Consider the following 13,395-nt stretch of genomic DNA (forward strand, 5'->3'; position numbering starts at 1 on the left):
ATCTTCAGTTATTTTAGACAACTTTCAGTTCATTGCAGCAGTTGTTTTCAAGGTGAAAATTGCATAGTGTTTCCACTTGCAGCTTTATGGAAAGAATTCTCTGTGAAGTGTCTCTGTTTATGATGCTAGATACACTGACATAATTTACTGGAGAAGCCATAGCAAACAAATATATTTAGGTACTGATAGGTAATAATTACCATAGAGAGTCAAGCTGCCTGTGTATTCCAGATCCAGTCAGGACATAGCAGTTGCACTGTAGTTCACCCAGGCAGTCATTGCTCTGGCACTAGTTTCCCTGCCATCACAGATCTCAGCAATTGAAATGGAAGTCTGGTGAGCTGAAATGCACAGCCTAGGTTACCTCCTATGTTTTTTTTCTTGTCCTTGCTGAGCCACCTACTTTTGCAGATATCAGATGCATTCTCTGCAAGTGCTGTAAACTTATTGCTGGATACCAGCCAGTGCAAACGCAATGTTACAGCTGCCTTAGTCCTTAGTTTTTCCATTCCACATCAGGCAAAGTTTTCTTTTTGCAAACAGGGGAAATAGATCTTCAAGGAAAAAAAACACCCTTCTTCTGGATTAAAGAGAATTTAATCAGTGTTTGTTAATTTTTGCGTACATTTCAAAATCTGTGCTTCCAGTGCTGAATTTCTTTTGGTGTTGTTGTTGGGACATAACTGTTACAGCTCTGACCTGATGACGTGGCTTGTGGCTCCTCTGAGGGGGAAGGACTGGACTTTCACAATTAATATTTAGCCTTTCCCTGTCTGATTTTGTGTAATGGGCTGTTAGCCTGCAACGTTTTGCTAGGCTTGCAAAAAATGCTTCCTTACTCCTCAGTGACAGTCTGCTCCCCAGCTTGAGGACAAGATTCCTTTTTTCTTGGTACTGATAAAATGTATTTTGTGCCAGTAATATAGTTGGTACAAAAATGTGCTACTGTGTTTCTATTGTTTCATTCTGTGAAGACAAATATAATGTTTCATTATATATTCCACTATGAAGTTTTTTGTGCAATATGTACAGAGGTGAAGTAAGAGTAAAATAACAAATAAAGGCCAAAAAGTTGATCTCAATTAGGTAAGAATGGAGGGACAAAAGCTCTAGACTTGTAGTAGAAGGGAGGAAGTAAAGAGGGAGGAAGACTTTCTTTGAGATTGTAATGACTTAAGCAGTGGTTGAGGGAGGAGCAGATAGTTCTGAAGGGAGTAAGGAAGCCCAGCAGCAATGCCTTAATAGAGAAAGTTCTTGAGAAAGAAACATCAAAATTTGAAAAACACTATGTTAGGAGACTATGGCTATACTCCAGTTTGACAGACTAGAAGGGCCAAGGAGAATGGAGAATTCAGGAACCTATAGACCTCAGCTGAGTTTTTTGAGGTTTCAGTGAGAGAGAATATAGAACTCTGTCTTGGAGTGACAGCAGTCTTACAGCATCCTGAAAGTCTCTAGACATTTTGAATGCATGGTTTTATGATGACTGTGAGGAGAGATTTGCAGTATTGCAGGGGGAAATGATGAAAGTATGAATAAAGATTTTAGTGGAGGCAGGGTCGGGGTAAGGATTCTGGCAGTGTGCCAGAGATGGTGTTAGACATATTGACAGGGGAGAGGCAGGGAGAAAATGTAAGCTCAGGATGAGGAATGACTTGAAGGTGTTAGTTTGCTCCTAAGGATAGACAGTAAATCTTAGTTTATTGGTACCTAATGCTCTAAGGTCCATGTATGCTGTAACAGATAATATAACAGTATATTACACAATAAAGTAAAGGCTTGGCAGAGAAGGAGACATGCCAGCTGTGCCACTCTTGTGATACCAGAGATAGACTATAAAAATATTAGAATTTTTAATATCACTGTGCCACCCTGATAGGAAGCGGTCTGATGGTAATAGTTTTAATGTGTGATTACTTTTAACTCAGTGTCCTAGAAGAAACTTGCTAGTGTCTTATATGATTCTGAGCTTTAAGAATTACTTTTCCATTAAGCAAGTATTCAGAACGCCCAGCAAATCACTTTCTTTCCCTGTTAGATTTTATAGGGGTGAATTTGAAAACACATAGATTTATTTAATACCTTAAAGTATTGAGTGTAACAATTAACAGCAATTTAGTGTTGTGTCTAAGAAGCAATATAGACTTTATGCAGAATAATCCAAGGTCATTGGAGAAGTGTTGATTTTAGGAGGGGGTGGCAAAGGCCAACATAAGTGCATCTAATAGTGCTTTTCCCTGTCAAACTTGTTTGTTGAACACACTTTTGCAGCTCTGGTGGAAGAAGTTTATTCTGCTCAACGGGAACGTGATGAGGCTGTCATGGCAAGGCTTAGGTTAGCCAATGAAGAGAGAGATGAAGCATTTCTGCGAGTGCAGCGTTTAGAAGAGTCTCTCAAAGAGTAAGTATACATTTCCTGCACCATGTAAAAAGGCTGTTGTGTCACTCTGTGACAGTCATAAGCTGCTCAACAGTGGTTATAGGAAAACTTAAGACATTATTATCCATGCAATGAAATAGACTGGGGCTAGTCTTACTGTGTTATTGGTTAATTTGTTTGCTGTTTTATAAAACCCTATTTTTCTCTGGAGACTGAGAGAAGGTGAATAATTTTGATCACAAAAATTAAAAATATAATCTAAAGCTTCAGTATTGATTTATTGAGGGAGAAATAAGATGAATGTGACATTTTATAGGGATCTTTTGACACAGAGTACCAGAATGTCAGTCAAAAGATGCAACATATAGGAAATCAATCAAGCCTTTAAGCCCACTAGACAATTCCTTCAGCAAAATTTCTACTAATTATATGGGTGACACAGTAAAAATATATGGGTTTTTTCCCTATCTTTAGTGTAGGAGCAGTTTATAAGGTAATAAGGGTACAATTAATAGTTCACAGATTTTTATGTATGCCAGTTTAACTCAACAGAAATAGGCAATCATATGTTAAACAGAACTAAGGGGAAAATTATAAAGAGTGGTTTCTTTCTCCCTTGGGATATAGGTAGCTTTGAAGCTACAGTTTGCTTCTCCATACAATCCCTGGCCATCTGATTTGTGATGATCTTGGTGATCATCTTTGTTAGTCCCACAAAGACTAGAGTGGCTGAGAAATTTCTCTTACTTTTCTCCCAGGGGAAGTACAAAGAAACAAGCTTTCCATGGCAGGAGACTGAAAAGGTGCAGTTATTAGTTTACTAAATGAAAGGCAATGATGTTTTAATTAATTGATTCTGCTAAGAACATTCCTGTTTCAGGCAGAAAACCAGTCATCTTCTTTTGAGTATTGTTATAGTTCAGGCCAGACAATATTATCTAAATTAATTTCAATAATCTGCACATAGTTTGTCCACCATTACTCTGTAGAATTTACAAGTTAATAGAGTAGTCTTGTATGTTCCAAGAGTAAAGAAAGTTTTGTATGGCTTCAAACATCACATGATCCTGTATATAAACAGTTAGCATAAACTCAAGATCTTTGATCTTAAAGCTCTCAAGTAATGCAGAAAATTAATTATTCTGGTCAACAAACTTGGTCAATGACTTGGGTTTCTGGCATATTGCTGCTTTCTCTGCAGTGGAATCCACAGACACGTGAGTGGCAGTTCTTGATACACATGAATCCCTCAGAACACCTTCACTTGTTTTCCCTTCAACCCCTTCTGTCTGCTTCACTCATGTTCTTGTAAACTGACTTAGTTCTGTGCAAAAGTATGAGAAAAGAGAAGAAACTCCATTTCTCAGAGAACATGCATAGTACCTTCCTCAAAAACATGTAATTGCAGAAGACACTGGAAACACTGGTAATGCCAAAGTAGTACTTGTTCCCAGGAGAATCAGTAACTCCCTTGACTGGTAGTTTGAAGCCAAGCTATTACATTTTATTGCTATCATTTAGAGAACAGCAGTTGTACTAGCTGTCATCCACTTGGGTGTTCTTTCCCATGCTTTATAGAGAGGTCTGATACCCTGATGCCATTCACAGTCTCAGAACTGGTTTAAGAGATTTCCCTGTGGAGAACATGAGCTTTCTTTTCTAACTACCACCCTTGATAGTTTCTTCCTTCCTTATGGTGGTTGTTCAAACGGTCAAGTTCCCTGTCTGAGACGTGGAGCACATAGAGGTTTGGGGTTTTTATAAAGAACATTGGCTACTTGTGCCACACTCATCAAGTTTTAGAGCACAAGTCACTCTTCCCATCTGCTTTGGACTTACTCCAATCAGAGAACTTTACAAGAGTGCAATATTGAACAGCCAGCCAACCTTTATCAAATGCTTTAATTCTTTCTTTAAATTAGCAGCTGGAGCAGTTCTATTGTAATTATTTAACTGTAACAACTAAAATTCTTTCAGGCCTGTTGGCTCTAGGGGTTATGTTATCAGAATGTGTTTAGAAGTGGGAGAGGAGGAATCCTTGATTACTGCTGTTTAAAATCATAATGCTTTCATTCATTGTCTATGCACAGCACAGGGAGAGTTACCAGGGCAATTACACAGCTCTGGATGCTACTTTTTTAAAAATATTGTCACCTAAGGAGATGTTTGTATACCTACAGATAGATCCCTTGTGGCAGTTATATGCTGAAGGTATGCTTATGGCAGAAGTTCATGTTCTTTTTTCCACTCCCATTTCTCCCTAAGGTATCTTGCTTACCCAGCCTGTTGGTTGGCTGGGTGGTTTTGTTGACCCACACTTTTAGCAGCGTAGAAGTCCTCTGGAGGAGCTGGGTCAGTCCTGCCAATTTACTTTGACAAATACTGTTCTTTTCATTGTGAATATAAACTAGCTGGAGATCCATTTTTAAGTCCCACATGAAGTGGTACTTAGAACAATGTAAAAACCTAAAGCAGGATCTTAAACAGGATCTTAAAGTAGGACCTTAAAGCTGGGCCAAGGATCCAGCTATGAGAATTTATTATAATAATATAATAATTAATACTATTATGTTTGTTATTTTATTATTTGTGTTACTTTATGAATAAAGTCAAACCCAGCAAAGGTTAGCTTTTACTTTATTTTGTTTAGTTCTGATGCTGAGTGAATATGTTGGAGTAGTTACTGCTTCTGAATGCCATGTAAATATAACAGTGATAGTATATTCTGAAATATACACTGATAGTATATTCTGAAATATTTCTTTTTAATTTAAAATTTTTTGTACTTGTTGATTTACTATGTCTTATGTACTGTTATCTGCAAAACTAATGGAAAATGTGGTAGCTTGCTGTCAAGTGTTCTATAATGTGTTTTAGCTGAAATCATGGCTTTGGAGCAGTGCCTGTCACAGCACTGCTGAAGTGTTGCTGTGTAGAAGATGTTTAATAGTACTGTATCTGTCCTAAAATATCATAGGCTACTTTTAGTAGAAGTCACCATTAAGTAAGTAGCAGTGGAGTGGTAAGGTAACTTTAATATGCTCATTTTTCTAGAAGAAAGATCTCTGCCCATTTAACTAACCTTAGATAAAATAAAATGTGTACTATCCCATTTATTAGATTTTTGTGCTATCACTTACTACTTTTACACAGCCAGTATTCAATGCTGTATGACTAAATTCCTCATATCATCTTTGTATTTGACAGGTCAATATATGTTCTATTGAAATAGAAAGGGAGGAAAATGCAGGCAGGTTTGTTCCAGAATTAAATAGGGGCCTTGCAGAGAATTTGCTTAGCTTCCTATTTTATGCAAGATATAAAATCAAAATATTTTTAAAGTTACTTCAACCAGGATTTTTCCCTCATTTTGGAAGAAAGAGGTGGAAAAAGAATTCCTTAAAAATTAAAAAAAAAAAACCCTATCAACAAAAGCCATGTTCCGTTTCATTTGGGGTGCAATAAAAACAACAAAAAAAAAACCCAGCATGTAAAAGTTGTAAGCCCAGAAATAAATAAAATAAAAGCATCAGTCATTTCTATCACTGGGGAACTTTTTTCATCTAAGCACATATGAACAATTGATCCTTGTAGTCATATATAGCAGTAAACATTAATAACTTAACAGTCTGAAGTCAGTGCTGAAGATATGGAGCATTATTGAAAGATGGAGTCGAGCAGGTGGCACTTTAATATGTTCAGTGTCATGGTTGACTCTAAAGACTAGTAGAATGAAATTACTTGAGGTTCTAAAGATTTAAAAAGCGAACTCATTTTGCTGCACTAAGGAAATGCTACTGATCAGGCTTTCTGTGTCCCTTTTTTCTAGGCTAGAAAATATTAACCCTGAAGAAAATGACATGGTAAGCCATTCTCTGAGGAGATTTCTTGATGTCAGTCTTATATCTTAGAGGCTTAAGTTCAATTGAGTGGGTTTCAAGAACTAAGATGTGGGAAAAAGAAGAATTGACACACTAATAATGTACATCTTTGCTGCAATATGAAAATTCAATAACTTCACTCAGTCAATTTACAATTCACATGTGCCTATTAATTAAAACCCTATATTAAATAAAATATATTAAAACTTCATGTCTGACTAACATATAATGCTGTTGGTAGACATTACAGGAATTACTGAACAGAATAAACAATGCAGACACAGGGATAGATATACTGAAGAATGGAGCTATAATTCTGAACCGAATACACAGGACCAAAGAACGTAAAAAGAAAATAATAGCTGAGGAAATGAATGCAGTAATAGAGCAACGGGATGCTGCTTTATCTCAAGTAAGTCTCTACACGTATATTATCACTCCGTAGAAAATTTCTTTTTTTGTTCTTTTTTTTCTTGGAGGGGGGCAGGGGTTAGTTTACTTTTGGGGAAGAAAACTATTTTGTTTACTTTTCTCTCTTGAAAATCTCAAATGAGAGCCCTTGTAGTAAATGTCTGATTACTAATCAACTTTTTCTTCATGGTAGTAGTGTCCATTAAAATGGCATCACTGTGTTTCCTGAGAAAAGTTATATTTGCATTTTTTGCACTTCATTACTCTCTGTCTTCTTTCTAAACAAAATGATTTTCAGTGAGTTGACCAATCTAAAAAGCTATTTAGGGCTTAGTTTTGAAGTGTGCTGTATTGGTGAAATGCATTGGATGACAGTTAACTGGGACGAAAAGATTTATAAAGGTTTGCAAGTAGCAAAAATATACATTAAAGGAAGGTAACAGTACCACATGCAACAATGCAAGCAATTCCTCCCTTTGTTGCCTTACGTGCAGGAGATAAAAATCAGCATGTGGTCCTTGACTCTCAAAGTCTTACCCATCTACTATGTGACTTGAAAGAATCGGGGTTCTTTCTTCTGCTCAGATCACTCATTGCCTGCAATTTCCTATTTTGACAGAACAGTAATTGTCTTCATTCTCTTCATCATAAAGAGAGTTTCCTTGCATTTTTCATCTCACGGAAGAGTTTTTGTCAGTACTTTGGTTTGAGTTTAGGTTTTTTACCGACCGTTTTTAATGCATTTTTAACTCAATAAAGAGTTGTAAGGAGGAACAGACCAAGTAGGGAATATATCTCCTGAGAAAAGATCTTAGACTGTATGAAGCCCCTTATGCCAGGCAACAAATTTAATCTGACTCTTCCAATATTGAAAATTTTGATTTTTAATGTAAGTAACCAAAGTTGGCCCATATGTAACTAATTTAAAGTCAGGTTTGTGATCTTTAATGATATCAATAATGTTAATTGAATTTATATTCTATTGATAAGTCCTGTGATAAAAGTTCTCCCTCTACAAACACTGTAATTTTCATGCTTTTTCACTCACTTTTTACATTCTCTTACTTTAACCTTGAAAGCCCCATCTGCCTGGTGCTTAGAATATTTTTTGTGTCTGTCAAGAGTATGTATTGCAAAAACTCTTAATGTATTATTGGTGGTATTTTACTTTCTGAGTCTATTTTTTTCTTTTTATAATAATATTGCTGGGATGTTTCCCAGCACAGGTGCTGGGAATTGTCCAAAAGTCCTTCCAAAAGTTTATGTTCTTCTTGCACAGGGCATTTGAAAAGTGAGCATCTTGTAACAGGAAAGCTTTCAGCAACTATTATTTCAGTTTTGGTTCTTTGCTGAAGTGGACTTTCAGGCATACTTGGACCATGAAACTTCTATCAATGTTAAAGAAGAATTTCATTGTCAGTCATTTTAATACACGTTTTAATTTAATTGATTTTAAGCTGCCTGTTTATGGAGTAATATTTTCAAGTAATCAGCTTAAAAATTAATAAAGATAATAATTTTGGATAGTAATGGCTCAAGTGTCACCGCTAGCAAAGCCATCTTTAGCCATATCAGCAAAAAGCACAGGTAATGTTAACTAGATACTGCAGCTGAAAAAACAAATTAATAGAATAATAAATCCTCACAAAATGAAGATGTATGATACCACTAGCCATTTATAGCACCATTGTTTTAAATTAATTGTTAATAAAACTATTCATCGTGTGTTTTCAAATATGTGATGCTTTTACAGCTGTTACTGTTGAATCTAGAAAATAGGTCCTTGGAATTGAAGCTACCTTTTCAACCTGTGTTTCTCACTTTATGATTCCTTGGGAATTCATCCCGTACTTGAATTATTAGTAGTCTTTTGTTAACATTGCAATAGCAGTAGTTATTACAGTGCTAACAGCAAGAACAATAGGAGAGGGATTCTACATTAGACCACAAAGGGACTAGATATAATTCAGGGGATGTATATGCTTAGCATAACAAATGCAAATTATTGGAAGTTAGATCTGGGGTTGTCTCAGGCATTCATAACAATGCAAGTTAAAATCTTTTTCTTTTTGTGGAAGTGACATCAAATATGAAGGAGAGAATTGAGAGCAGGTTGAGAAGAAGCAGGAATAGAGTAAGCCATTAGCATACTGTGTCTGTCCTCTGGAAAATGCATTTGTAAAGTTCAGGGGTCACTGGGCAATGGAGGTTGAATGTTTCATGAGACATGGTGTTGCTTTGTTCCTGGTTGCTGTTGTGTGGAGCTGGAGACAGCAAAGTCATTTGAGTGACCACCAGAGCTGGTTCCATATGATGGACAGCCACCTACACAATAACAAGAGTCTGGGCTGACTGTGTTTAGTGAAGCTGCATCTATTGCTTTTTGCTGTGATTTCCTTCACGATAGCCTGGCATTTGGCAATTGAGCACAGTGAGCCTATGTAGTGTCTAGCTTTTGAGGGTTAACTCACGGGATTTCTGATTTTTCTGGGTAAGAAACAATAATGTGAAAACCTTCACAGCCTAAACACATTGCTTTGATTTCAAGTGAGGAATAAAGTACATTTTCAGAGAATGGACATTGTTTAAACTATGCGTTTCCTATGACCAGGTAAATACAGATTACTTCCAACTAGTCCTTTAAATTCAGTTTCATCATGCTTTTTTTCGTAGCTGTACTACTGAGCTGCATTTAGTTGGACTGCAGTTGCAGCATACTCAATGATTAGCTTGTTGTGATTCTTCTGTTTAGATTTTATTTGAATTCCTTTATTCTTCAAAAAATGAAGAACACTGTCCATGTCTTGGAAAGGCCATAAAAATGTTTTTTCTACCTGTAACATCCAAGAACCTCTGTGTATTTTTTGAGTTTTCCAGTGTGAGCATTGCTTCTTACTAGGAAGCAGATTGAGGCACTTCTCTCACTGTATTGAGCTGTGCAAGTGTATGTAATCTCAGATCTTTTCACTAGATTGCTGAGCAAATATGCAAACTACTTTTTGTATGTGTGAAAACAAATGAAATGGTATAAACTCAAATATTTGATACTACTTTTAGTATGTATTTTCAAGTGAATAATAAACAAACAACTAAAGCATGTCTAAACATTGACATCCATCTTCTGTATCAACCCCCTTAAAAAAACAAACTCAACAGTTTGGTTGTATTTGCTAAGATATGTTTGTTAGTGAACAGATATTGTGTGATACTGAGGATCTACAGTGTGTTTTATGACTGATCCTCTGAAAGAAATAAAACATCATTTTCTTGTCTGTAACATTCAGTTTTGTCTTAACTCATTCAAGGAAAAAAATTGTTTGTCCAGGTGATCATAATGCAGTTTTACCTTTCTTGAGAAATCTCTCTTGCTTGAGTAATCCAGTGAGTGACAGACACTTAGTAGAGATTCCATATGGCATAGTCACATTGTGTGATCCTCATAAAATACTCTAAAGAAGTGATTTCCAGCAGGAGGCAATGCAGTACAGTGTCTCAGCAACCTATCAGCCACATCACACCTTGTGGACAGGAATGTTAATATCATTACAGGGTTGGCAGCCAAAGACTTGAGTAAGTCATTACAATTACTTTTCTTCTGGTTTAGACAAGAAAGGGGACCTTTTAATTGGTACAGCTTGAAGGAAGTGATTTTTTAAAGCTCATTAAGAGATTAGGAAATTGTGTGTTTGATATGTTTCCAGTCCTAACTAATTCTGTAAATGTGGGAGGTTTTTAATTGGTAACAGTCATTTCTATACAGAGTTTTAAATATTAAAGAGATATATATAATTTGCTTTTAAGAAATAGCAGTGGTTTCATGGCTGGCAAAGTATTACCTCTAGTACACTGATCTCGAAGCAATAGCGTAACTGGCAAGCAAACCTGGTTTTACAGCTTTGAATAGTTTGACCACATCCTGCTGTGCAGGAACATGCTTATGACTGTTCATGTAAAAAATTGGCAGGCACCCAGTTGCTCATCTGAAGCAAGTTAAAGAATCCTTCTCCATTTTGAGGCGCTGCTTGGCAGCAGGCAGCACTTTATCATCATTGAAAACAATGACGAGATGCACTGTGCTTGACTTCCCATCACTATCAGTTTCGACTAATGACTAATAACTGATAAATGTCCGTACTTAGAACTAGTCAGCTTCTTGCTAGTTTTTCTTTTTTTTTGTTTTTGTTCTGCTAAAGTAATTTTCTTCCTTTTACACCAAGTAATGTAAAAGGAAGAACTCTGTGTTGCCTGTGACTTACAGAGCATTAAGGCATTCTCAGCACTGGAGTGAACAGGTCTTACTGAGGTAGTAAGTCCAAGAGTTGTATGAAATGTGAAAACAAGAAATATAAATGAAAACAAAATATTTACAAATCTTGGACCCTTAATAGGGGAATACTCAGGTGACAGGTTACAATGCCTCATGACTCTTGGGACAGAGGTGATCCCTTTGCAAACCAAACCACAGTGTGGGATGGGGCTTTTGTACTTTTAATTAGAGGTCTGGTTTTATACTCTGTGTTTTGGTACCCTTTGGCACTTCTTGATTAAGGATGCTAATCAAGTTCTTGGCTGGCAGGAGCGTATCTGACAGTATCCCCCTACCTACTCTCTCAAGGTGCTTACCCTACTTTTCCATTTGCCACACTTATTTGGGAACAGGAAAAGAAGAAGTAGGATGCAGTATGCATAGTTGTTTATGAACCAGGCAGCTGCTGTTGGATACTGTTGTTGATGATTTTGGTCATAAACTTATTTCAGGAGGAAAGTGAAAGTAAAGGGAATGTTTATTGTACTTTGAGGATCCAAGAACCATGCTTGTTCACTAATGGCTAGTTTCCTTTGGGAAGGCAACAGCAAGTTGATGTTGTTCCCATTTGCATCCTTTTCTCTGAGAGGTAGCTGATGAATGGGCATGGGAAAATTGCTTGTCAGCAGGATGGCTGAACAGAGAGAGGACCTCTGTCTGCAAGATACCCCTTTTTGCCCTGTGAATTTAGTCCAAGTCCTGAGAGAAAGTGAAGCGGATATGGAATAAGATATAGAGTAGATTAAAAAAGAAAAATAATTTGAGATTTAACATTAAAAATTGCACAGTGACTGGGGGAGTAAAGAAAGAGGAGTTGATTAAATAGTTGTCAGTCTGATTGGGATTCACATCAGTGGCCTCAGGTAAACCTCAGAGATGTCTCTTCTTTGGAGGTAATGCTGACTAAAAGGCATCCTGAAGGGAAATCACAAAAAAGAAAAGTTATATGAGCAGTGGTTTTGATAAGCAATATTAGTTTTAGTCTATTGCATTTCACTGCAACAGTGCTTTAAAATGTCACATTTCATTTCCTCTGTACTTAAATAAATATAATCCATTGAAAGTTTGACCAAATTCATGTTTTAGGAAGTCCATGTTATACTGAACATGGTTAAATCCATGTTTTCTTTGCTCCCTCTCAGAATAAACCAAGTGAATCTCCCCAAACGCCAAACCAAGCCATGATTGCTGTATTTGGGACATGTGGAGTAAAACTATCCTGCATGATGCTGAAGAGCATTGGAAATCTTTTGCATCTCAGAAAAGGGCCTGTTCTTCACTACTTGGCTACTTAGTTTTTCAAAAAACAAACCCAGTTTGAAAATATGTAATAATGCTTTACTTTCCAAGATGATTAGGTGTGCTCTGACTCTCTACCTTGGGTGTATTTGTGCTGGCTTTAGCATGAATATTTTCCAGGAGAAAACGCCATTAAATATTTGGCTACATTTAGGAGATCGTGAAGTATTTTTTGCCTCTGAGGTAGGAATTTCAGTTCACTGGAGACCTAACTAGAGAAGAAACTGGCCAAACTTGATTTCTTGCATGGGTTTTCTGATTTGTGTAGAATGTCCACCCAAAAATAATGCCTGTTTAATCTTTTGCAATAGTGCTCTGTTTAATTTGATCAGAGTATGTAATTCACAGTTTACAAAGCATTAAGAAATCTACTGAGTGGTGAGGTGTTCAAACAGGATAGTAGGAGAAGGTTTAGGGACACTACAAATCTGGAACACTACAAATCTGTGTTTGTAGTGTCCCTTAACTGTCTGTGTCAGTTTGTCTCTCATGCCGAAGTAGCAGAGGTTGTGATTTCTCTGTAGGCAGGTATCTGTTAATAGAGAATGAAACTCTTTGGTTTCACTGGAGTTGGAATTTCATTAGTGAAAGCAAGTATTTTGCAATTTATTCCTTAGTTTAGACTTCAGTGAGTCTTTGGTTGCATGAAGTCTTGTATTTTTTGAGTTAATACTTCTTGAAGTGCGGGTCAGATGGTAGGTCATTAATGGAGAGAGAGGAGAATCTGAAGGAAATTACCCTGAGGAGCTGTTATACTGAACTTTTGTATTTAGTCCATGAATGCTAAGTGTGAGTAAATATGTAAATGTTAATGAAGTGTTTCCTTGAAGACAGGGATTATGGTTTTTCTTTTTGAGCTTTAGAAGCAAAATTTTAATTGATACTGCATTTCTTCTTTTTGCTGCCATAAGGTTTTGACTGAATGATGCCTGGAGACACATCATTGTTTGCATTGTTAAATCACCTGTTGTTCCTCTGCAAACAGTGTGTTGTGCAGAATTCAGAAAATACATGTCTGCATAGTATTTGAGGGCATGATCAAGCTTGATATCTTTAATTGTAAACTTTAATGAATTTCCAGTTGAACATTCATCCTCTCTTCAGTAGCTAGAAACTCC

The 13,395-nt window shown here is 36.6% G+C and overlaps 1 protein-coding gene across 1 annotated transcript in view; it reads left to right on the forward strand.

The window, feature by feature from the left end:
- Positions 1–13,395, forward strand: part of MIPOL1 (mirror-image polydactyly 1) — a 182,898-nt gene that overhangs the window by 63,348 nt on the left and 106,155 nt on the right. Inside the window, exons 8-10 of the mRNA XM_059474474.1 lie at positions 2,272–2,401; positions 6,210–6,243; positions 6,503–6,673. Coding sequence (XP_059330457.1) covers positions 2,272–2,401; positions 6,210–6,243; positions 6,503–6,673 — 335 coding nt within the window. The remainder of the gene's footprint in view (positions 1–2,271; positions 2,402–6,209; positions 6,244–6,502; positions 6,674–13,395) is intronic.

This window comes from Ammospiza nelsoni, chromosome 6 (genome assembly GCF_027579445.1).
Source record: "Ammospiza nelsoni isolate bAmmNel1 chromosome 6, bAmmNel1.pri, whole genome shotgun sequence".
NCBI classification, from domain to species: Eukaryota; Metazoa; Chordata; class Aves; order Passeriformes; family Passerellidae; genus Ammospiza; species Ammospiza nelsoni.